The sequence below is a fragment of the Dermacentor albipictus genome, chromosome 5 (genome assembly GCF_038994185.2).
Source record: "Dermacentor albipictus isolate Rhodes 1998 colony chromosome 5, USDA_Dalb.pri_finalv2, whole genome shotgun sequence".
In the NCBI taxonomy this organism is placed as follows: Eukaryota; Metazoa; Arthropoda; class Arachnida; order Ixodida; family Ixodidae; genus Dermacentor; species Dermacentor albipictus.
This window is the reverse complement of record NC_091825.1, coordinates 4,823,237-4,846,841: the sequence shown is the minus strand read 5'-3', so window position 1 is coordinate 4,846,841 and position 23,605 is coordinate 4,823,237. Positions and strand designations below refer to the sequence as shown.

The 23,605-nt window shown below is 47.1% G+C and overlaps 1 protein-coding gene across 2 annotated transcripts in view; it reads left to right on the top strand.

Annotated features, from left to right (window-relative positions):
• MAPk-Ak2 (MAP kinase-activated protein kinase 2) overlaps positions 1-23,605 on the top strand; it is a 472,971-nt gene that overhangs the window by 230,687 nt on the left and 218,679 nt on the right. Inside the window, exons 7-8 of one of the 2 annotated variants that reach the window (XM_065450686.2) lie at positions 18,161-18,285; positions 21,706-21,889. In XM_065450686.2, coding sequence (XP_065306758.1) covers positions 18,161-18,285; positions 21,706-21,767 — 187 coding nt within the window. In that variant the 3' untranslated portion in view covers positions 21,768-21,889. Of the gene's footprint in view, positions 1-18,160; positions 18,286-21,705; positions 21,890-23,605 lie in introns of those variants that run through there. The other variant, XM_065450685.2, reaches the window with a different exon arrangement.

The window sequence follows — 23,605 nt, the reverse complement described above, 5'->3', positions numbered from 1 at the left end:
ACGCCATTCTCATGGGGCCCTGAGCAAGCTCACACGTTTGCCACTCTCATCAGATTTCTGACCACTCCTTCAAGACTTGCCCACTTTAATCCATCTGCACTTACCGAAGTCCACTCTGACGCAAGCGGCCATGGCATCGGCGCTGTTCTCGCCCAACAACAGAATGGCACCGAGTGCGTGATAGTTTACACCAGCTGCCTGCTGTCACCTGCCGAGAGAAATTACTCAATCATCGAGCGGGAGTGCTTGGCTTTAGTATGGGTTGTTGTCAAGTTCCGGCCATATTTGTACGGTCGCACGTATTAGGTCGTTACAGACCACAACGCACTCCGCTGACTGTCTTCTCTCCGAGATCTGACAGGACGGCTTGGCCACTGGGCTTTGCGGCTCTAGGAATTTTCGTTTGTTGTCAACTATAAGTCTGGACGTCTGCACAAGGACGCTGACTGCCCTCTCTCGTCAAGCCGTGGATTCCCCTGAGCCAGTTGCGCATGATCCGGTGACCTGCATGATGGCTTTTACTGACACGACCGGCATGCGCACTGAACGACGCGACGAATCTTTACAGTTCATCATTGCCAGAGTGCAATCTGGCAGCACTGGCGCCACATACCGCATGTTTTTCTGCACGACGGCATCCTCTACTGCTGCAATATCAGCCCTGATGGCCTGAGGTGCACCTTGTCTTTCCTCATTATCTGTGACCCGTTGCTCTCGAACAACTTCACGATGCACCGACGGCAAGACACCTTGGTGTTTTGCATACATACGACCGCGTACGAAGCCGGTTCTTCTGACCGGGTCTTTACTGTGTCGCGTGTGGTTATATCGCAACTTGCAAATTGTGTCAGCACCGAAAGAAACCTCCCTTGCCACTTGTCGGACGACTGCATCCAATTGAAGTTCTCTCTGAACCGTTCTTTCGCATAGGCCTTGACCTGCTTGGCCCTTTTCCGACGACGACTAGAGGGAATAAGTGGATGTGACATGCTACGCGATAATACAGGCGTTGCCAACTAGTTGCGCAATGGACGTCCCCAGTTTTCTCCTCCACGACGTCATTCTCCACCGCGGTGCACCTCGACAGTTACTTACAGATCGTGGCCGCTCATTTCTGTCTCGAGTTGTCGACGACCTCCTCCACTCTTGTGCCACTGAGCACAAGCTGTCCACCGCCTACCACCCACAAACGAATGGTCTTACGGAACGTCTCAACCGAAGAATCAGAGATGCTGTAGATATACGTTTTCAACGATCACCGCGACTGGGACTCCACGCTTGCCTATGTGACGTTTGCGTATAACTTGTCCTGACATGACACCACCGGATATTCACCCTTTTATCTTTTGTATGGTCGCGACCCCAGATTGTCGTTTGACACCATCCTGCCTTCTGTGCCACGTGTTGCAACTGAGTATGTTGTGGTTGTTGAGTATGGTTGTGTGAGTATGCTAGCACGGCACATCATGTTGCCCGATCTTGTTTATTAGCCTCACATCATATACAAAAGAGAGTTATGACCAGTGCCATCACAATGTTAAGTTCGCGCCAGGTGCTTGGGTGCTCCTTTGGTCACCATGTCGTCAGGTTGGCCCCTCTCAGAAGTGCCTCTCTCACTACACATAGCCTTATGAAGTCCTACATCTGGTGAATGGCGTAAATTATGAGATTGCGCCACTACAGTTTGATGCATCCTCAAGTTCGACACCTGTTGAGGTTGTCCACGTTTTGTGGCTGAAGTCGTGCTTCACTCGCAATTCTTCGCCAACCATGCGCCGAGACGGCGCTTCACCACCCAGGGGTCCTGTTACGGTAGGATGAAAGAAGAAAAAAAGAAGATCGCGGGACGCTGGCTGCTGCGTGTTGTTGGTGGTCAGCCATCTTAACTACTCTGACTCATTTTGTATATATATATATTGTAAATACAATCTTCTGTACTCCCCGTAACAATATCATTTATAAACAATACAAATTGAAGACAAGAATACTAACAAGAAAACAAGAGAAAAGAAACAGCAAGTTGATTTGAACCAACATGTTCACTTAAGCATAATGAAAAAAGAAAGATCAACCAAATACATTGAAGAAGAGTATAGAACATTTTGCTAAATAGCCACTAAAACTGTGATCATACACACACATAAAAGAACACTGCATGCATATAGTGTACGAAGACTGTATATAAAATGAAGACAGGCAGATATGGGTTAGCTATGTTTTTCATTTTGTAAATAGCCCAGGAGTGCAACGTGAAATGCTGAAGGATCTGATATCTCAGCGATGTTGGATGACAGGGAGTTCCATTCACTTATACACAATGCTATAGGCGGATTACGGTACTTCTTCGTCCGGGTGAAAATGGGCGATACTTTGTGCGCATGATAAAGACTGGTTGAAGTTCGAGGCGCTGGAAAATGTGCGATTGGATGAACGTTGTAAAAAATACGTGGTTGCGCCCAAAAAAGAAAATAAAGACTTGGGAAGGAAGAGTACGAAACGATAGATTGAGTACGAATCTGTCGTTTCATACTTTTCCTTCCGAAGTCTTTATTTTCCTTTTTTGGCGCAACGATGTATTCTTTAGATCGCAACCAGCTCGCCCAGCAAGAAGTTCTACTCGATGAACGTTGTGTTGCTATGTTAAAGTGAGTAAAAAAACGTTAGCCGAGAATGCCGTCCACGCATGATCGTAGCTAGGTTAACTTCTGCTTTTAGTGATGAAACGCTTTTTAAACGTGAATAGGATGACGTGACAAACTGCGCGGCCTTGTTCTGTACCATTTTGAGCATGTTAGTAAGACCTGTCAGGTGAGGATGCCATATGATAGAAGCATATTCTAGAGAGGGCAAAATCAATGAATTGACAGGGTGTCTACCAACCGGGAACACCGCGAATTCTCAGAGATTTGGAATAGTCTGGAAATACTCTGAGAAAACTCTGGGAATTAGTGCCTCTATCAGGGAAAATGAGCTATAATTTTGTTGAAAGGGAAGGAAAGTCGCAGTAGAGAGGAATCGTAACGAATCCTCTTTGACGCCATGTCGTCCGCTGGAGGAGTTGCCAGTGTACCGTCAACGACTAAGTTTCCGGACGCCTGATAGTTCGGACGGCTTCGCGGTGCCACCGCAGCCCCAATATGGTCAATGTATAAGTATTTCTGAAATTTCGAACGCGAGAACCCTTCGCCGACCGAGTTTGGGGACTTTTAGTCGTAACCGCCGGTCCGAAACAGCATTATTCAAAGGAACACCATTGCCGCCATTTTGATTACCTTGAACTGGTGCTCTCGGACACAGATCTGCTGGCAGCCGTAGCCATCACCATGGCAACGCTAGGCCTAGCTGCTTTGACGTTCGCTATTGAGCTTCTTGCCATTCTTTGTCCTGTTTTTCATTGAAGGAAACCACCGCTGTCAGCACCGGCACCCACTGCGCCTTTATTGTCCTCGCGGTTTCTCTTGAAGATTGGAAAGCACGACACGTTGCATAATGCCGGCTCCTGAAAGTCTGCTTCCCCTCAGTACAGAAATGTTACGTGGAGAAGCATTCGTGAAAGTTTTGTGGTGAAACGTAAGCGTGGTAAGAGGGAAATTGTCATGGGACACAGTATGTATTCCTTAATTGTATACCCGTGCACCCGTCATCTCCTGTCACAATGCGAGCACTGATATGTCTAATTAGTGTACTGGCAGATCTTCTGAGCTTTTTCAGATGTGCCTGCGGTGATTTGAGCCCTTAAAGGGCCCCTCTCCAAGTCTGACCATTTTGAGCTGACATGCACCATGCATATTCTGCACGCTAATGATCGTGTCTGCGAAGTACTACATCACTACACGCTATGCAAAAAGCTGAAATTTCTAACTCAATGCCTCTGCTTTTCTCGCGGGCGCCGGGTTCTGAGTCGGAGAGCGTACGTAATCGCACAAGTACGCCTGCGTACAACTGCTGTGACGTCGCTCGCCATGACACGTGATTTGGAAAATTATTCAAGGCAACTTCCGTTATTTGTGTAATCTGTTGCTTCATTCAATAAATTTGTCTACAGAAATAATAAAACACACAAACCGATATATGCGGGTTCTTGTTCTACTTCGTACCACTGCAAGAGAGATGTACTTCCGTTTTGTCTGCATGTTCGCACGTCATGCAGTCGCGTGTGCAGACAACGAAAGTATGTTATTTTCCGCAATGTTTGAGCATGCCGTCATGCTCCATGATCCGCTTGTGTCTTCCTCGGTATCCTCGTCGCACTGGCTTTATACTACTAGTCGGGCATTCTCGTGCACCGCACGGAAAATCGTGCACTGTGGGAACATGACAAACGCAACAGCTCAGGCGCCACGCCGTCAGCGGGAGTGCACCACACAGGTGAAAAGCCAGGGGCCAAAAATAAAGTAGGGCCCATGACCTATGCGTCACGCGATCCTTGAGCTCAGGTATGGGAGAACGCAGGGAAAGAATGTCTCTTGCAGATGCTTGACGGGGCAGTGGAAAGAGTGTCTAGCTTGGCAGTGGTCCTCGACTCCTGAAATCATAGGTTTGCGGCACTGAAATATTTCTTCTCTCAGCTATCAATGAAGTCACTGAAAAATTCTTGCAGCAGAACGTTCCCTACAGGGCATTTAACAACTTCCAGTGTAGAACCGAAATTTGCTATGTGGCCTGGTCAGGCGCCTTTTAAGGACAGTAAAAGACATGCATTCATTTTTTCGAAATTGCTGTTTTTTCAGACGTTTTCGCGGCCACTAGGCAGTCTGAAAAATAAAATGTTGACTGTACAACTAACTAAGAGGATGCTTCAAATGGTCTGTGGGGCGAATGCGCTGTAGGCTGGCTTCAGAAAAGGATACTTGGACCACATCCATGTCATTAATCAGGTTGAGAAATCTGCAGAGTATAATACGCCTCTCTATATGGCTTCCATAGATTACGACAAGGCATTTGATTCAGTAGAGATACCAACAGTCATAGCGGCATTACAGAATCAAGGAGTACAGAACGCTTACGTAAATACATTGGAAAATATCTACAGAGGTTCTACAGCTACCTTAATTCTACACAAGAAAAGCAGGAAGATACCTATAAAGAAATGGGTCAAACAGGGAGACACAATCTCTCCAATGCTATTCACTGCATGCTTGGAAGAAGTATTCAAGCTATTAAACTGGGAAGGCTTATGAGTAAGGATCGACGGTGAATATCTCAGCAACCTTTGGTTTGCCGATGACATTGTTCTATTCAGCAACAATGCAGACGAGTTACAACAAATGATTGAGGACCTTAAGAGAGAAAGTGTAAGAGTGGGGTTGAAGATTAATATGCAGAAGACAAAGATAATGACAAATAGCTGGGCAAAGGAACAATAGTTCAGGATCGCCAGTCGGCCTCTAGAGCCTGTGAAGGAGTACGGTTACCTAGGTCAAATAATCACAGGGAACCCTGATGATGAGAAGGAAATTGACAGAATAAAAATGGGTTGGATCACATATGGCAAACATTGCCAGCTCCTGACTGGAAGCTTACCATCATCATTGAAAAGGAAGGTGTGCAATCAGTGCAATTTACCAGTGATAATATATGAGGCAGAGACTTGGAGACTGACAAAGAAGCCTGAGAACAAGTTAAGGACCGCGCAAACAGAGATGGAATGAAGATTGCTAGGCATAATGCTAAGAGACAGAAAGAGAGCTGTTTGGATCAGACAGCAAACAGGTATAGATGATATTGGCACGCACTAGTTACGCTAGAGGTCGAGGAAGAAGTGTGCGGGGTAGCTGCTGCAAACACGAACTGTAAACGGCCGTTCGCTTAGAACTAGCTGACTGGTTTTCCTCTCGTGACAAACTGGTGGAGGTGCTGGGTACGCATCCATCGTATGCCTACGGGTCCTGAACCAGAAGCTACCGACGCCAGTACCTCGGGGACGGCGGAAATCTATCGAAGCAGCCGTCGCCTCCAAGGTCTTCCACCGCAATACAGTCCCCTGGCAATCTCCGTGAGGAAGATGTCAACAACTACCGCAAGCCAAACCGAGGTGATCCCAAATGCCCACGTACCATGCATTCTCAACGAGCCTCGCACGCCTAACCTGTTCCATGGCGACGCCTTTGAGGACATTGAAGACTGGTTGGACCATTTCGACCGGGTCGCCGCCTTTAACGACTGGGACGATCGCCGTAAGTTGAAGAACGTCTACTTTTTTCTTTTAGACGCGGCGAGAGTATGGTCCGAGAACCACGAAGCCTCATTTACCAGCTGGCAGGAGTTTTACCGACTCCTATGCGAAGCCTTCTGCACTCTCGAAAGGAAAGAAAGAGCCGAACAGGCACTGTCTTCGAGGTTCCAAATGCCAAACGAAACCGTCGCCATGTTCGTCGAAGACATGACGCGATTGCTCCGTCGGGCCGATCCACTAATGCCAGAAGACAAGAAGGTGCGTCTGTTAATGCGAGGCGTAAAGGAACAGCTTTTCGCGGGCCTCGTGCGCAATCCTCCTACAACAGTCTCTCAGTTCGTTCGTAAGACAACAGTCTCTCAGTTCGTTCGTAAGGCAACAGTCATGGAACGTATGCTTCGGCAGCGGCTCTCGCAGTATGAACGCCAGACCACCATGACTGCTGCATGTTCTCTCGTACCTGCAAATGACAGGGAGTCACTTACCGAGCTAATACGGCAAATTGTTCGAGAAGAACTGCAGAAGTCCTATGCATCGGCTCCGACAGCTCCCAGTGCCGCAGTCCTTACGGATGTCATTCAGGAAGAAATCGGCAAAGTGGTTCGTCCCTCGCCATTAACACGACCCGAACCTCCCACGTTCTCGTACGCGGATGCTCTTCGGGCTTGCGCGCCGTCGACGGGCTGTTTTTCGCAGCCGCCTTCTGGGATTTCTCGACGCTCCCCAAATCCGATCCACCGCACGAATCCGCAAGCACCCTTTCATCCTGGTCCGCGCAAATCTGCAGTATGGCGCGCCCCCGACAACAGCCCGTTGTGCTATCACTGCGGGGAGGCTGGTCACATGTATCGCGGTTGCCAGTACCGACGAATTGGTCTGCGGGGATACCATCCGGACACCCGTTGCCCGCGCTATGCCGAACGCCCGCACGAAATCGAGAAATACTTAGAAAGCAACCGGCTTCCCCCTGCCCAACAGCGAAGAGAGCCACGGTCGCCTTCACCTCGTCGGTACGCGTCACCGAACCGTGCTCGACCCACCTTTGATTCCGCTGGAGTCAACGGTGGAAGCCCGCGCCGGGGAAACTGAAAACGGCGACCTCCGGGGGTGAGGCCGCTGTCATGCGAACCGTCAAATATCCTCTGCCGACGCCATCCCCTCGCAACGTACCGCTGACGCCTTCATTCGAAACTGCAAAAAAAAAAAAATTCTGCTGTTATTACTGCTTCAATCGACGGTTATCCAGTAACTGCACTTGTAGATACGGGAGCTGACTACTCGGTTATGAGTGCCTCACTGGCGACTCGGCTACGCAAGGTGCTGACAGCGTGGGACGGCCCACATCTGATTACGGCCGGAGGACACCTCCTGTCACCCATTGGATGATGCACCGCCAGACTTGCAATTTCTACTTCGACTTTCGTAGCGTCTTTCCTTGTGCTGCCCAAGTGTTCTCGGCTAGTTATACTGGGCATGGATTTTCTCCAGGAATATGGGGCGATCATTAACCTTCGTGACTTGTTCGTGACTTTTTCTAACTATGTTTCTTCGGATTCGAATGTGGAGGATGAACACCACCGCGTGGCTTTACGCGTGGTCGATGACTGCGTGACGTTACCGCCTCGAAGTAGCATCTTCGTCCTCGTTGAATGCCCCCAAGAACAACTAGGAATAGGCATCGCCGAAGGTAACCTCACCATATTGCTGGATCGCGAAGTCGGCGTCGCACGAGGTCTCGTAGAGCTCCAACATAGGCAAACCACGATTCTAGTTACGAACGTCAGTGGCGAATACAAGCACTTTGCGAGGCATACCACCATGGCCTACTTTGAAACGGTGGCCGAGTCCAACGCCTGTGCTTCGGTAACGACAATCTCGATTCCAGAACCCAGTGATGTGGACTTGACCAGTCACATCAACGTCAACCCACAGCACGACCAAAACGAGAAGGAGAGGCTCCTTACTCTGCTATCGTCATTTAGCGACTGTTTCGCCACCACGTCGAAGGTCAAACAGACTCCTTTAATCAAACACAGAATCATCACTCAACCGACCGTCCAACCTGTTCGCCAACACGCTTATCGCGTGTCGCAAAGAGAACAGGATGCTATTCGTCATCAAGTGAAACAAATGCTCGACGATGATGTCATTCAACCATCGACAAGTCCTTGGGCTTCACCTGTTGTATTAGTTAAAAAGAAAGACGGTTCACTAAGATTCTGTGTCGATTATCGCAAACTGAACAAGGTCACGAAAAAAGACGTTTACCCACTTCCTCGAATTGACGACTCCTTGGATCGCCTGCGACATGCCCGTTACTTTTCTTCAATGGATCTACGTAGTGGGTATTGGCAAATTGAAGTTGACGAACGGGACAAGGAAAAAACGGCGTTGATAACACCCGACGGTCTCTATCAATTTAAGGTCCTCCTTTTTGGATTGTGTTCCGCTCCGGCCACATTTCAACGCATGATGGAGACAGTTTTATCTGACCTCAAGTGGAACTCGTGTTTAGTCTACTTAGACGATGTAGTTGTTTTTTCCACCACGTTTGAACAACACATCCAGCGACTTGAGGCGGTTCTTCAAGCTATCCGCACCGCCGGCCTCTCCCTGAAGCCCGAAAAATGTCACTTTGGCTACGAGGAGCTCAAATTTCTAGGTCATATTGTCAGCAGCACCGGTGTGCGCCCTGACCCTGACAAAGCCCTGGCAGTTGCTCTGTTCCCGATACCTAGGACAAAACACGATGTCCGCCGATTTTTGGGCTTTGCGCGTACTACCGCCGTTTTGTACCCAATTTTTGTGAAATCGCCGAACCTTTGCAACGACTCATCAAGAACGACGTCGCATTTGTTTGGGGCCCAGCACAATCCGACGCCTTCCACGACCTTCAGCGACGTCTACAGACACCACCGATACTTGGTCACTTTGACACCGAGGCTGACACAGAAGTGCATACTGATGCTAGTAACGTTGGTATCGGAGCGACGCTCATACAGTTTCAAGCTGGTGTTGAGCGCGTTATTGCGTATGCCAGCCGAACCTTGTCTGCTGCTGAAAAAAACTACTCAGCAACTCAAAAAGAATGTCTGGCAGTCATATGGGCTATCCAGAAGTTCCGCCCATACCTGTACGGACACGCCTTCCGTGTCGTCAGCGACCACCACTCTCTGCTGGCTGGCGAATCTCAAAGATCCTTCAGGCCGTCTCGCAAGATGGAGCCTTCGGTTGCAGGAATTTGATGTGACCATCGTCTATAAGTCTGGCCAGAAACACACTGACGCCGACTGTCTCTCCCGCGCCCCCGTCGAACCCGCACCACTAGATACTGACGACGATTCTGGTTTCCTTTGTACTCTCCCGTCTTTAAACCTTGCTCAACAGCAACGCCAAGATTCCGAGCTCCAGCCCTTGATTGAATACCTTGAAGGAAGCCACCCACAACCCCCACGGCAGTTCGCGCGTCACTTGTGCTTTTTCTGCCTACGTGGCGACATCCTATACAAGCGGAACGTTCACCCTACGGCAACCGTTTTCCTGCTCGTTGTTCCCGCTACTCTCCGCGACGACGTTCTACGTGCATGCCATGACGAACCAACGTCCGGGCATCTTGGTTTCACGCGTACTCTCGCGAGGATCAAGCAGAAGTACTATTGGCGAAAACTCACAAAAACCGTGAAGCAGTACGTCAGATGTTGTCGAGATTGCCAGCGCCGCAAAGTTCCACCACTAAAACCAGCCGGTCTGCTTCAGCCTATCCGACCTCCTTGCTCTCCTTTTGAACAAGTCGGGATGGATTTACTCGGCCCATTTCCCAAGTCTTCGGCTGATAACCGCTGGATCGTCGTCGCCACCGATTACCTCACTCGATACTGCGAAACACAAGCCGTTCAGCGAGCTACTGCTTCAGATGTTGCTAACTTCTTTATAAAAAATATCGTCCTTCGACATGGTGCTCCCGCTGTCATCACAGACCGTGGTACGGCCTTCACTGCCCAGTTGGTCCGAGATATTCTGCAGCTGAGCGGAACAACGCACCGTACGGCAACTGCGTATCACCCGCACACTAACGGTTTAACTGAGCGTCTCAACAAAACGATTGCGGATATGCTTTCCATGTATGTTGCCACGGATCATAAAAATTGGGACGAACTGCTTCCGTATATGACATTCGCGTACAACACTGCCCTACAAGAAACCACCGGGTTTCCTCCTTTTCGTCTGGTCTACGGACGCGACGTCACCACTATGCTCGACGTGATGCTCCTACCAACTTCGTCTCAACCTACCGCACCAGATACAGACGCCTTTGTTCAGCGTGCCGAAGTGGCGCGTCACCTTGCGCGGCAACGAATTCTATCCCGACAAAGTCAAGATGCTCGTCGATACAACATATGTCATCGAGACGTCACATACAACCCGGGAGATCTTGTATGGGTTTTGACCCCTATACGTCAACGAGGCCGGTCAGAAAAATTATTGCGCCGATACTTTGGACCCTACATAGTTTTTCGTCGTCTAAGTCCTGTCAACTACGAAGTTATTCCAGCCGACACTTCGCACCACTCCCGTAGACCACGTTCCTCTAACATTGTTCACGTTACCAGGATGAAGCCTTACCATTCGCGCTGACTCTCATCCACAAACTTTGTGATGCGGCCCCTGTCGTCTCGTCCGTTGTCTTTCTCATTTCTTTTATTTTTTCCTTGTGGCATTTAACATCTCCCCAACTTTATTTATTTATTTATTTATTTATTTATTTTGGAGGGAGGGGTAATGGCACGCACTAGTTACGCTAGAGGTCGAGGAAGAAGTGTGTGGGGTAGCTGCTGCAAACACGAACTGTAAACGGCCTTTCGCTTAGAACTGACTGATTGGTTTTCCTCTCGTGACAATATTCTAATTGACATCAAGAGAGAAATATGGAGCTGGGCAAGTCATGTAATGCACAGATTTGATGACCGTTGGACCATTACAGTTACAGAATGGGTACCAAGAGAAGAGTAACGCAATCGAGGACGACAGACTACTAGGTGGAGCAATGAAATTAGGAAATTCGCGGGTGCTAGTTGGAATCGATTGGCGCAGGACAGGGGTAATTGGAGATAGGGAGAGACTTTCGTCCTGCAGTGGACATAAAACAGGCTGATGATGATTATCTAATCATGCAGCGAGAAAAAGGAGGCGTTTATTGCAAGTATCTGACTAGCCGGTGATCACACCAGACCAAAAAGTGGGTCAACATGTTGTGCTATCTCATACGGCTTTGCTAATTTAGCGACAGCAAAACAAAGGCCTGTGTCATTCAGTCATGGGCTAAGTGATGATACAGACGTCACGCACATGCTGTTTGATTGGGAAGACTGTACCGTACCATAGAAAATGCACTGGCGCTTGTCCCCGCGAGTCTTCTTGCGTTGTAGACCCTATTCCAAGACTAGGTGCATCTATAATTTCACCATTTGCAGAGACAGCGCATTTGTTGAACTTACAAGTGCGAACAATGCAGGATTGTGTATTTGGTTTATGAATCGTATTGATCCCGATGTCGCTCCCATCTGCGTATTATCATAGACCGTGGTGAGTTTTGCAACGCAGGTGATGTTTTCGTACTCTCAAAAAAGAAGGCTTTGACACACAAGCAGGCCAGGTTAATAATGGAGGTACTTTTATGAAAAATTTTCTATTTCTTTACATCGCAGGGTGCTGTAACAAACACATGAAGTCGTAAATGTAGTTTCTCATGCTAGTCAGAGGGGTATTACATGGTTTTTTAAGAAGCTTTTGCCAGATTTTTGGGAGCCTATGGTCACGTGTTTGGTATGGTAATTATGACAAATAATAGAGCCACAGAACGGCCGCATTATTATTGCTGTAGCTGCATTGTAGTAAAAGTTAGTTGTCTAAAACTTCAAATTAACTTTTCTTAACTCTGTTTTTGTACATCACAGTCAGCCTTAATTATGTTGTTGTTGAGTGACATCGACAAATTTGGTATTACTCTGTTCATATTGAAATGATCTAGCAAGTTATGCTATTTCGATAATGGTAACATCATTTTACAAATTACAATAAAAATTAGTAGCAAGAGAAAATTAAGAAAAAAAAAATTCACTACAAATGTTGGTTTGTTTGTGTGCCTACAGAATGCCTTCGAACGAATAAAAACAGCATCACAGCCTTTAGCAAGTCTTTGGCATTGGGTTCGTGCACTTACTTTTTGTGTTGCCAGAGAATTGCAAAGAACCTCCGTAAGAAATACTCATTAAATTTGTTTTCAAACATCTATACTTTTTTAGCCATTTTAGCTGTCAAAAAACTAATTATAGATTAGAAATCACGTGATAAACTGATCATGGTTCTAAAGCTTCATTCAGATTGAAAATTTTTTCAAAAACATGTGAGGACCCACATCCCCCCTTTTAACCCTTCACCTTCAGGGTCATTTCTGAAAAAGCTTTTTCAAAATATGGGGGGTTCTCCTCCGTACTCTTGGAACAAACGAACGACAACACAGTAGTGCAAACAATCACAAGGGCATTTATTGCACCTTTCGTAGATCAATGCCTGCTAGTCGAGTTGCTATCCACAAAACATGCCGATGGGCGCGCGACAAATCTAGAAGTCCGACTCACCGCGACCGGAAGCGAGCGAATATGTTCGCCCCATGCTGGATCCCAACGCCTGGTCGTTCGCGCGTACTGTCACGCGAACGGTGGCGCATTCCAAGGCGGCCACGCGAGACGGTCTCGCAGAAGCGTGGGTCGGTGCACGCGCTGCACGGCACGTCCGTCCCGCTTGCTGTCTTAAATCCCAGAGGAAACGCGCCTTCCGCTCCCGCACCCAAGTATCCTCGCAGCGGCGCGACACTCGCGCCATCTCTCGTACCGCGCTTGTACCACTCGGACCGCCGCGGGCGCCAGGCTACGCGAGCCGTGCGGGAAAACAGCATATCAGGGGATGCGTGAGAGTCGCGCATCCCCACAAATATTAGATCTTTTAATGGTACAATCAAATAGGAATAACAAGGCAAGTCCAGAAATCTATTTGACCGTTTCACAGGCAGGGGCGCAAAGCTATTTTATTCCCATGACAGGAATGTGTCGCCATCATACAGCAATTGTCAGATAAATAAAGAATAATAAATGCAGTGGTGCGTTCTGTTGCCACAAGAAATGAATCTACAGCAATGGTGCATGCATTATCATTTCTTGCAAGTTGCAGCTTCAGAAGGTGCCTAAAAGCTTTGAAACAATTTTCTTAGCAACAGAAAGGCTGCATTTGTTCCTATGTTTTCTAGTGAATATACGCTGGCCCTACAGCATAATTTAGCAGAGAAGCGTTCCAGGGCTGTGCTGTGCCATTTTGTGCAGCCAGCGATCACAAAAAGCGAAATATGTTTTAAAAGAATATTTTGCCTTTGGAGCCTTTGGCATTCCAAGTGTTCTGTTTAATACTGATATGAGTATTTTCTCTTCAGTGTACCTATGTGCACCACCCAAATATTTTTGACATTTGCTTGAAAAATTCAGAAATTCTGAAATCAGGTTGTCTAGTGAACCAGAAAACACTGAATGATACAGGGAAATGCTGAGAAAAGTTGGAGAATAGTGGGAGAAAAAAATCAAGTAAACTGTCCAAGTTGCAAACTCATGTAGGCCAGTTATCCCGCAAAGCTTTCGTGCTATATGCGGCACTCCAGGTCAGGCTTTCTTGCACAATAATTCTGTCCTCAATAGCTATATTAAAGGGGTTGATATGTATATTATATGCAACACTGGTTAGTATAGGTCTAGGAAATAAACGGAGCTCGCTTCCAAAACGTTTTTTGCCTAGAGCTCAGTCGGACCCGGACTTGCCAGTATTCTGCTTGCACTCGCCCGCACTTTCTCACCCATATTCACAAGTGAGTCTTCCTCATTCACAGCGTGTGACCATAGGCGGAGAAAATGACATGGATTGCTGGACAGAGGTGATTTATTGCATGCAGCGCACATGCCTTCGAGGTGTTTTATCTTCGTCGTTGGTGCAGCAGCACCACCACAGGGCATTGCTTCTCCTTCGAACAGGGAGTCTTCCCAGTGAACATGCCCGTAGGTAGGGGGTGAGGACGGGTGCTGTCGTGCTAACTGATGCCATAGTATGAAATTTAAAGAATCCAACACAGGAGCAGCCACATGATCCTTGAGAAAGGCAAATGTCACGACCATTGACGCACTGAGTAAAGGTCTTATTCCCCCTTGCAATAAGATGCAGGCTGGTGTACGGTGTCTTGCAAATGCGGCTAGTGTACTCAAAGTGGTGAAATGTATGTGTGCTGTCCCATAGGTGACGGATGAGCAGTGGCTTGTGCGGTTGGGCTCATGTAGGAGGTGCACATAGGTGGGTGAAAAAGTGCACTAGCGTTGCTCAGGAGCTTGTGGTCTATGAAAATGATGAATGTGTGTTCTTCCAAGGAGTGACGGAAATACTTGACCATAAGGTATGCCACGAAGAAGCGGTCTGTCAAAAGTGCTGTGCCCTGGCTTCATTGATGTTAGTTTCTTAGAACAGAAACCCAGAAGTTTGCAGTGGTCATCAGTAAGCTGCAGAACCTGAAGCGTCAACCATGATACTCGTTGGGACATCACGCTTCGTGTGGACTGAGAAGGCAGCAGCAGAAAGATGTTCCTTAATGGGCTTAACTCTTTCCATACCGCGCCCCTTCGGCATCGTTAGCTCGCTAACCATGGTTTGAAATGCCAGTTTCAAGACTTTCCGCGCTGCTCACGGACACACTGCACTATCGAATGTGAAGAAGGAAAACTATTCTTTTGTTTTCTAAGCAGTTTGCCTTTTTCCTCCAGGCAGTCATTTTTGAATGCGCTCCGAAGTTGGCGATCGTCAAAGCAGAACGCAAAAATGGCCGCCTCCGGGAGCGGCATGCGTGCTTCGAATGATTGCAGATCTTGCAATTCCAGTGCATTTGTGGCTGACTGTATCCATGGATCGAGCAGCAGCAAGTCTAAAGATGTTACCTCTTCATCGGACTATGAATCTGAGACCGACAATGGAGCAAGCCACCTGGAACATTGGTGGCTGCAGCCCGGCATGGCAAACTGTAGTGCTTGCACTTCAATTTTCGTAGTGGAATACCATTTCAATGAAAAATGTTGATTTTTTCAGAGGTAGTGCCAATTAGATGGCAACACATCTTGTATATCTCCTAATTTTGCGTACATATTTTTATTAATAGATGGAAACGTGTACTTACAAACTTTGTTCAATTTTGTCCCACAATCTTAATTTTGGCAAGTTATATCCATCTGATTAATACACACATCTCATTACTCATTGTATACATCTCATTAATAAAACTTTTATGCATGAAAAGTGCATTCATTTTGCTTTTTGTTTATCTAATACATAAAATATTTAGTGCAGGATTTTCCAGAAGAAAGGAATCTGGCCTAACCTACAAAAAGCACCCATTGTCCCCATGGTAGGAAAAGAGTCAAAGAACCATAGGTTTCATCAGTTCAGGCAAGGGCGCATGTTGAACAGAGAAAGTTTTCCAGAGGCTTCACGGCAGCAGCACAACCTGCTAGGAGCCTGCAGTAGTAGCTCAACAAACCAAGAAAATGGTGCAGCTGATGTAAGGGTTCTGGGTGAAGAAAGTGTAATTGCTTTCACTTTTTCAGGAACGAGATGAATGCAAGTGTTGTTGACCAGGTGGTCCATGAACTCCAGAAAAGCCATGCCAAGTTTACAATTCTCAGCGTTCGCAATGAGCTCATGTTTGGCGAAACGTTCAAAAACAAGGCATAGATGATGAAGGCGCTCAGTTTGTGATGAGCTAGTGACAAGGATGTCGTCCACATAAGTAAAAACATAAGGGAGGCTGCAAAGGATCACATCAATGAAGCAGTGAAAGCTTCGTGCTGCATAATGTCGGCCAGAAAAGATACAAAGAAACTGAAAAAGCCCACAGAATGTGACAGTAGCAGTCTTCTGGATGTCCTCCTAAGGGAGAGAAAGAGATTTGAAATGATGGAGCAGCTCCATGGATGAACGAATTGCACCGCCTGTCTGTGGGCCATCTCTTCAAACAATTTTTTCCCCTCTCGTTTTGTTTTGCCCTTTGCGATCATGTTTTTTTCGCTGCTGCAGTACAGTGCAGTGGGTGGATAGTAAGAATATATACGGCACTGCCGGTGTTGTGCATCGCACATTACAAGCAAATTTGCTACATTTTTTACTGGTCTCACTGCAAATAACTACTTGAGATACGTCGCGCAAAACACTAAAAAGGTCATCGCAAATTTTACTATTCCAAGCAGTCGGTTGGTTTGCAGCTGTTGCCGTAAGTCGGCAATCTTGTTACACTCAGATGTGTTCGTATACTGTGGCACTAACAATCAATGTCGACTAGGGCATCATCTAAATTGCACCTGTGTGGAAGGTGGCAATGCCCCTTCATCAGAAGCGAACTTTGGTGGGGTCCAATAATGGGGGCTGTAGCAGGCCAGTAGGTTCTGTGACGTGATGGAACACCGTACTGGGAAGCAATACTATGGACAAGGACCTAAAGAATTAAGCTATGCATGAAGTGTAGACTGTTCAGTAACAACGACAGTGGTAAGAAAGATGCACAGTCACATGGAATTTCCTATCTGCAGCAAGTTGAGTGCATGTTAATTTCCTTTTTCAGAAGTTTGATTTTTTTTGTCACCTAGTGCTGCAGTGGGTGCACGAACACATGTCCTATTTGATTGCAATGCAATGTGGAATGCTTCTGTTATTTCTCGGTGCATTTGTTTGTTCTGCATGGTGGGAATGGTAGTTCTTTGATGTTGCTGCTGGCCAGCACACCTCAAGCAGTGAGGTTTCTATATGCCAGTTATGTTTTGCAGACATGATTGTGTTGTCATATTTCAGACACCGACTTTTCTGCCCGACATACATCTACCCACAAGACAGACGAATGCTGTAGACCACATGTCTCGTGCGGTCTGCATGCTTTCATTTGTGTGTCACACGACACGTTGACTTTCCTAAAGCTTCTTTTGTTTATTCTGGCACACATTTTCTTCAGCTTGATGTGTGCTGATAGCACCAACTTGGTTTTTGGTGACAATCTGTTTTATTTTGTGCGAGATTCCACGAATGTATGGCATCACAACAAGCACATGTTGCTTGTCCGCTTCAGGGCATTGGTCACCAAACAGTTAATAGTGTGTGCTTCATGCGTCTCTTAATTCTTCACGTCCTATTCCATTGCATTGCTTCACAGTGCAATGTCCCACCATGTTTGGTGGGGCCTGTAGATGATTCAGAAGGGGTTTCCTGACTTATTAGTGCTAGTGTGGAGAAAGTCAAAGAGGACCATGCTGCTGTGAAAGAACAGGTAGTAGCTCATTGAAACAAAGCGACCATTTAGTGCCTTGGGAAGTGACAAGCAACAAGGATAGATAGTTGGGTTCTTCTCATTACGAGATCGGGACGACATCGTTTTCCTCATTGAAAATAATATGAGCCGGATTTCCCTGTAGCTCTCTCTTTTCTCTTCTTCTTTAAGCACCTTTTTTGGACAAAAGCACAACTAGGTGCACAAACCTGTTGACCGATCCCTTAGTGTCAGCAGCTGGCACTTTTTAGCGTGGATGAGCTGATGTCGTCTTCGGAAACAGAAATGCGAATAAAGTTAAAACAGGTACTGTGCTCGCTGTCCTCCAGTGACTGGGTAATTTTCCCAATAAAACAAGAGCCTAATGTATAATTGTAAGAAACTCATTCGATATGGTGTTCTACCAAAGAAGCATTTTAGTGTAGAAATTGGTGCATGGTAAACATGGGAAAAAGTGTAGCAGTATCTGCATTTACTTTTTTCTGTAGTGTTTCTATGGTTAATAATAATATTTCCATTGTAATTTCTTACTCCTGCTGGAAAAGCACAATTCTTATGTTATTGTCATTAATATATGTTTAAACCATGCTGTGCAGGCTGTGTGGATTCCCACCATTCTACAGCAACCATGGCCTGGCCATTTCTCCTGGCATGAAGAAGCGCATTCGAGCTGGGCAGTATGACTTCCCCAACCCGGAGTGGAAGAATGTCTCGCAGGATGGTGAGTGTATTAAAGCCGGGCCTAGCTGGGGTCTTGGCAGAGGTGAATTTGTTTCTTTAAATGGGGCATAGCATAAACAACGAAGCATAGCATTTCCACTTCCCAGCACACCACAGCCATAGCATTTAGCTAGCTCGCTGGCACAACTGCTCCAACTACGTCAACACGTGTGTGGCACTGCAGCAAAACTTTCTTGATCTGCATTTCACAAAACTGACAAGATCGGCTGTATTTAGAAACATCAGATGGACAAAAAACAGTAACCATGTGTGTTCATTCAATCGCATGTGGGTCGTCCTTGCAAAATGTCCCATACCCTAAAAGTGACGATTGCCGATTTTTTCAGTAAAAATCGGGCTAGTTGGTGTTTACATATGTGTGTGTGTGTATATATTGTCACGTGGTAGTGACGGTGACGAAAGAAGCAGTACGGTGGAATACAAAACTAGCTTTTATTGGGCGAACCTGTGCCCACAAAACAGGCTACACTTATAGCACAACGAAAGCGGCGAACACGCTCGGCGATCGTCGAAAATCTGATCAGTGGGTCAAGCGCATCGGCTTTTATAGATCAGTCGTCGAATGTTCCAGATTAACTGATGGGACCCGCGTGTCTTCCACAAAGTTCTACACCATTCGTGTCACGCGATGAAATCTGATAACACAAGGTTCGGCGACAACAGACACGCGGATAGAAGCGTCGATAACTTTCCAGAAACGTCGGATGCATGCAGGCGCGTCCCTCGCTCTGCGATTACAGTTGTTAAGGGGCGAAACGTGGTTGCGCGATAAAGATAAGTACACGTGTCAATATATATATATATATATATATATATATATATATATATATATATATATATATATATATATATATATATATATATATAATATATGTGTGTGTGTGTGTGTATAGTGACGAAGATCGGCAGGCTGAAAAGCCCCGTTGCCATCGCATGGCACGTACCCAGTTCGTTCACTGGCTGCGCCCTACCTGCTGGTGCTGAGTTTGTCGCTGCTGCTCTATGAGCTGAATAAACCTCCCTTTACAATTGGTGGAGCTGCTGGGTACCACAAGAATTCTGGAACTTCGTAATCGGACACTGCAGCCCGTCTTCATAATGCCGGAAGAAGGACCATCACAACCAGCACCCGCTGCCCCGGTGACTACCCTGGTCTGCCCCGGCCCGTTGCGGCAACGCGACCCACCCATCTTCAGTGGTACCGAAGACCATGACGTAGAAGTCTGGCTCGCTAACTACGACCGGGTGAGCATCCACAACCACTGGGATGACACCAAAAAACTTAATTTCATGTCGTTTTATTTGAGCGGTGTCGCCAGCGTGTGACACCGCAACCACGAACGTGATCTGACGACGTGGACGGCCTTCAAGACTAACATGACAGAGGTATTTGGGCGCCCGGCGGTTCGCAAGCTTCGCGCCGAGCAACGTTTGCATGGCCGTGCGCAACAGTGCGGGGAGACATTTATCAGCTATATAGATGATGTTGTCGACCTCTGCAACCGCGTTGACGTCGCAATGGATGATGCCGAGAAGATCCGCCATATCTTAAAAGGCATTGAAAACGACGCCTTCCAGATGCTGTTGGCGAAAAATCCCTCGACAGTCTGAACTCGTCAGTCTGTGTCAAAGCTTCGACGAACTGCGCAAGCAACGCATAGCCACCCGCCAATCTACACCTCAGGCCGCTTCTATGTCGAGCTTGGCCAGGAGCTCTCCCTGGAAAACACTTCGCTGCTGCTACAGATCAAGGAGTTCGTCCGTGAAGAGGTGGCTCGTCAGCTTTCCTTGATTCCACTTGCACACGGCCAGCCGAGTACTCCGTTGGCGCCCCCTCTCCAATCGGTCATCAAGGAGCAGGTAGCCGACCACATTTCGCCTTTTCTTCAGCAGGCTTTGAAGGCCGCTCCCCTGACGTACGCCAAAGTCGTGATGAGGCCTGCGCCACAGACCTACGGCCCCCTTCGCCCACCTTTGCGCCCACCTGTATGCCCTCCAGTCCGTCCATTGGTGCACTATGCACGATCTCAAGACCATTGGCGCACGGAAGACAACTGTCCGATTTGTTTTTATTGTGGCCGTGCTGGACACGTGACACGTCACTGTCGCCTGCTTACACCGAACGTCCCGAACAATGTGCGTCCGTATGTGCCACGTTTCCAACAACGCCGCAACTATTTGGACGCCTTTGAATCTCCTTCTGCCGTCGACACCGCATGCTCCGCCGCTCGCCGTTCACCTTCTCCTCGCCGCTGCTCACTTTCCCCCATGCACTGGCGGCGGAGCCCTTTGCGCCAGGAAAACTAAATATCGCAGTTCAGGAGGCAAGAACTGCGGTGCCAGCAAAATGTATAAGGCCTCACATTTCCCCGAAGAACGATATTGAAGTCGCAATAGAAGGAACCTTGACACTAGCACTTGTCGACACCGGCGCTGGACTTTCAGCGATAGATGCCCGTATTTGCCGCAAGATAGGAAAAGTGACGACGACGCTTTCTGGACTGTCTCTTCGAACTGCGAACGCGCAGCACGTCGAGCTCGTGTCGTAATTCAGGGGGTCCTCTATATCATAGAATTCATCGTGTTGCCATCATGTTCACACGACGTCATATTAGGTTGGGACTTTCTCTCCACACATCATGCGGTCATTGACTGCGCCCGCGTTGAAATCAAGCTGTTTCAGTTTTCGACTGATATTATCACTGGCCATAAGGACCATTGTCGCAAAATCGCTGTTTCAGAAGACACCGCTATACCTGCCTGGTCTTCCACTCTTGTCAGTATCTCTTGCGAATCTGTAGATGACGGCACAGTACTTTTCGCTCCGTCTGAACTCTTAGTTCGCCGCCGTTCACTACCGCTGCCGTTCGCCGTCTTGGAGTTCAAAGCTGGTGCCTCTCTCATGTGCGTCTCAAACCCTTCGGCTGAACCAATTACTTTACGCTGCCGTGAAAGCCAGTATCTCTTGCGAATCTGTAGATGACGGCACAGTACTTTTCGCTCCGTCCGAACTCTTAGTTCGCCGCCGTTCACTACCGCTGCCGTTCGCCGTCTTGGAGTTCAAAGCTGGTGCCTCTCTCATGTGCGTCTCAAACCCTTCGGCTGAACCAATTACTTTACGCTGCCGTGAAAGCCTTGGCAGAGCAGAGCCCCTGACCTCATCTTCAATATTTGACACGATTGACGACTCCACTTATCTTGCTGCTCTCGAGGCATCGCCTCCTCAGTCACTGCCGCGTTCTTTTACACCAGCCATTGCCAGTGACCTTACGACGACGCAGCGCGAAGAACTTCTTCACTTGCTCTGAGGCTTCTCGTCATCTTTTGACTGTCAAGCAACATTCTTGGCAGCAGTAGCGGCGTGTCGACAAGCGCTAAACCTCTGTTCTGCAAATTGCAGGCATTTACGGAGCATCGTTGAAGCACTACGGAACACCAGAGCAAGCTGCCGATTTCCAATGACGGCATCATCGGACTGGGAAGAGCCTGCTATCTGCTGCACTATCGTCATGTTCAACCGGACACGTGTTAAGCGAGCACCGACAGAAGCGACGCCCAGCATTGGACGCTACCAAGTATAAGAAGAGCACCGGAGGCGATGTCCTACCATTCTTGGTAGCAGCAGCGGCGTGTCGACAAGCGCTAAACCTCTGTTCTGCAAATTGCAGGTTAGTTGGAATCCAGTTTTCTGTAGGTTGTACTTAGTTGCCTCTTGTTCTTGTCGCCACTGCGGCTGCCATTGTAGTATTCCTGCTTTTCTTTTTATGTGGGTTTGTTTTCCTTGCAAACATGCCACTCCACTTTCAGACGACGATGCATGTCCTGGTTGTAAAGGAAGTTGTGAAAAAGGGCTGGTGTGCGGAGAATGTTCCTTCATATACCATTTCGGTAACTGCTCAGGGGTAGCTGAATGAACTTACAAATCAAAAAGCAAAGCATGGCGGAAGGGTTGGCTTTGCCAAACATGTAAGATGGCTAAGCCGAGAGGTAGCCAAAGCAACAAAACAAAAAAGAACAGGATGCAGACATAGCGATTGTGCTTCAAGGTATTCATGCAAAACTAGAAAGCCTCATGACATTAAAGGACACAGTAGAAAAAATTGAGCACGCAGTGGAAGTGATGTCAGACAAATATGATGAAGTTCTGGTACACATGCGCAATCATGACAAAGAAATATCGCAGCTAAAAAAACGAGTCGAATCAATTGAATTTCAAGACCGCGCAACTGAAAAACGACAGATAACTCAAGATCTAAACAACCTTGAATGGCAAAGCAGAAAACTAAATCTCGAGTTCCATGGCATACCCGTCAGTGAAAACGAAGACTTATTGTCAAAAATCAATGAGGTGGCAGCCGAGCTTCACATTTCAGAAATAACTAAATACGACATTGTCGCTTTGCACAGACTTCCAGCACCTAAAGATAAGATACCAGGTATCATAGCACATTTTACAAGACAGGATTTGAAGGCTCAGTTTTTACGAAAAGAAACAGAACTCAACCAGTCAAAAATGAGCTGCTACATTCAGGAAAACTTGACGAAACACAGCAGGGTATTGCTTGAGGTAACCAGGCAATGGGCTAAAGTGCACGATTTCAAATACACCTGGCATCGTAAGGGCAAAGTTTTCGTCCGCCAGAAAGATGGAATAACAGTACATCATGTAAAATGCAAGGAAGACTTAGCCAAGGTTAAATAGACTTAAGTTTTTTTTTCTTTTCCCTATTATGGCTTCATACAAAAGATTACATTACACCATCCGAATTTAAAGATGTTTGTGGTCTGGACTATGCCAGTTCACTTAAGCTGTTTCACCTCAATGCCCAGTCAGCTAAGAAAAAATCCGCTCAGTTCGAAATTTTGTTCAGCAAGCTTGATTTTGCTTTTGACATCATTATGCTTACGGAGACTTCGTACACAGAAGAAGCTAATGCATTATGCTTACCCTCCTACAACACCTATTTGGTGAACCGAACTACCTCTCGTGGAGGAGGTGTGGCAATGATGGTGAAGAAACATCTTGTCTGTGACCAAGTGCCGAATTTTTCTCGCGTGCATGAAGACTATGAAATTTTATGTTTGACTGTCGACAAAAAACTATTAAGCGTAATATACCGGCCTCCGAGCGGAAATGTGCAAAACTTCTTGGTATTTCTAGATTGTTTGTTTACTTTTGCAAATGAAAATAAGCTATCTCTAATCATCGGCGGAGATTTTAACATTAATATGCTTGGAGATCTGCCCGCAAAACGGGAATTTGAGCAATTAATTAAAGCCTATGGATGTATGAATGTAAT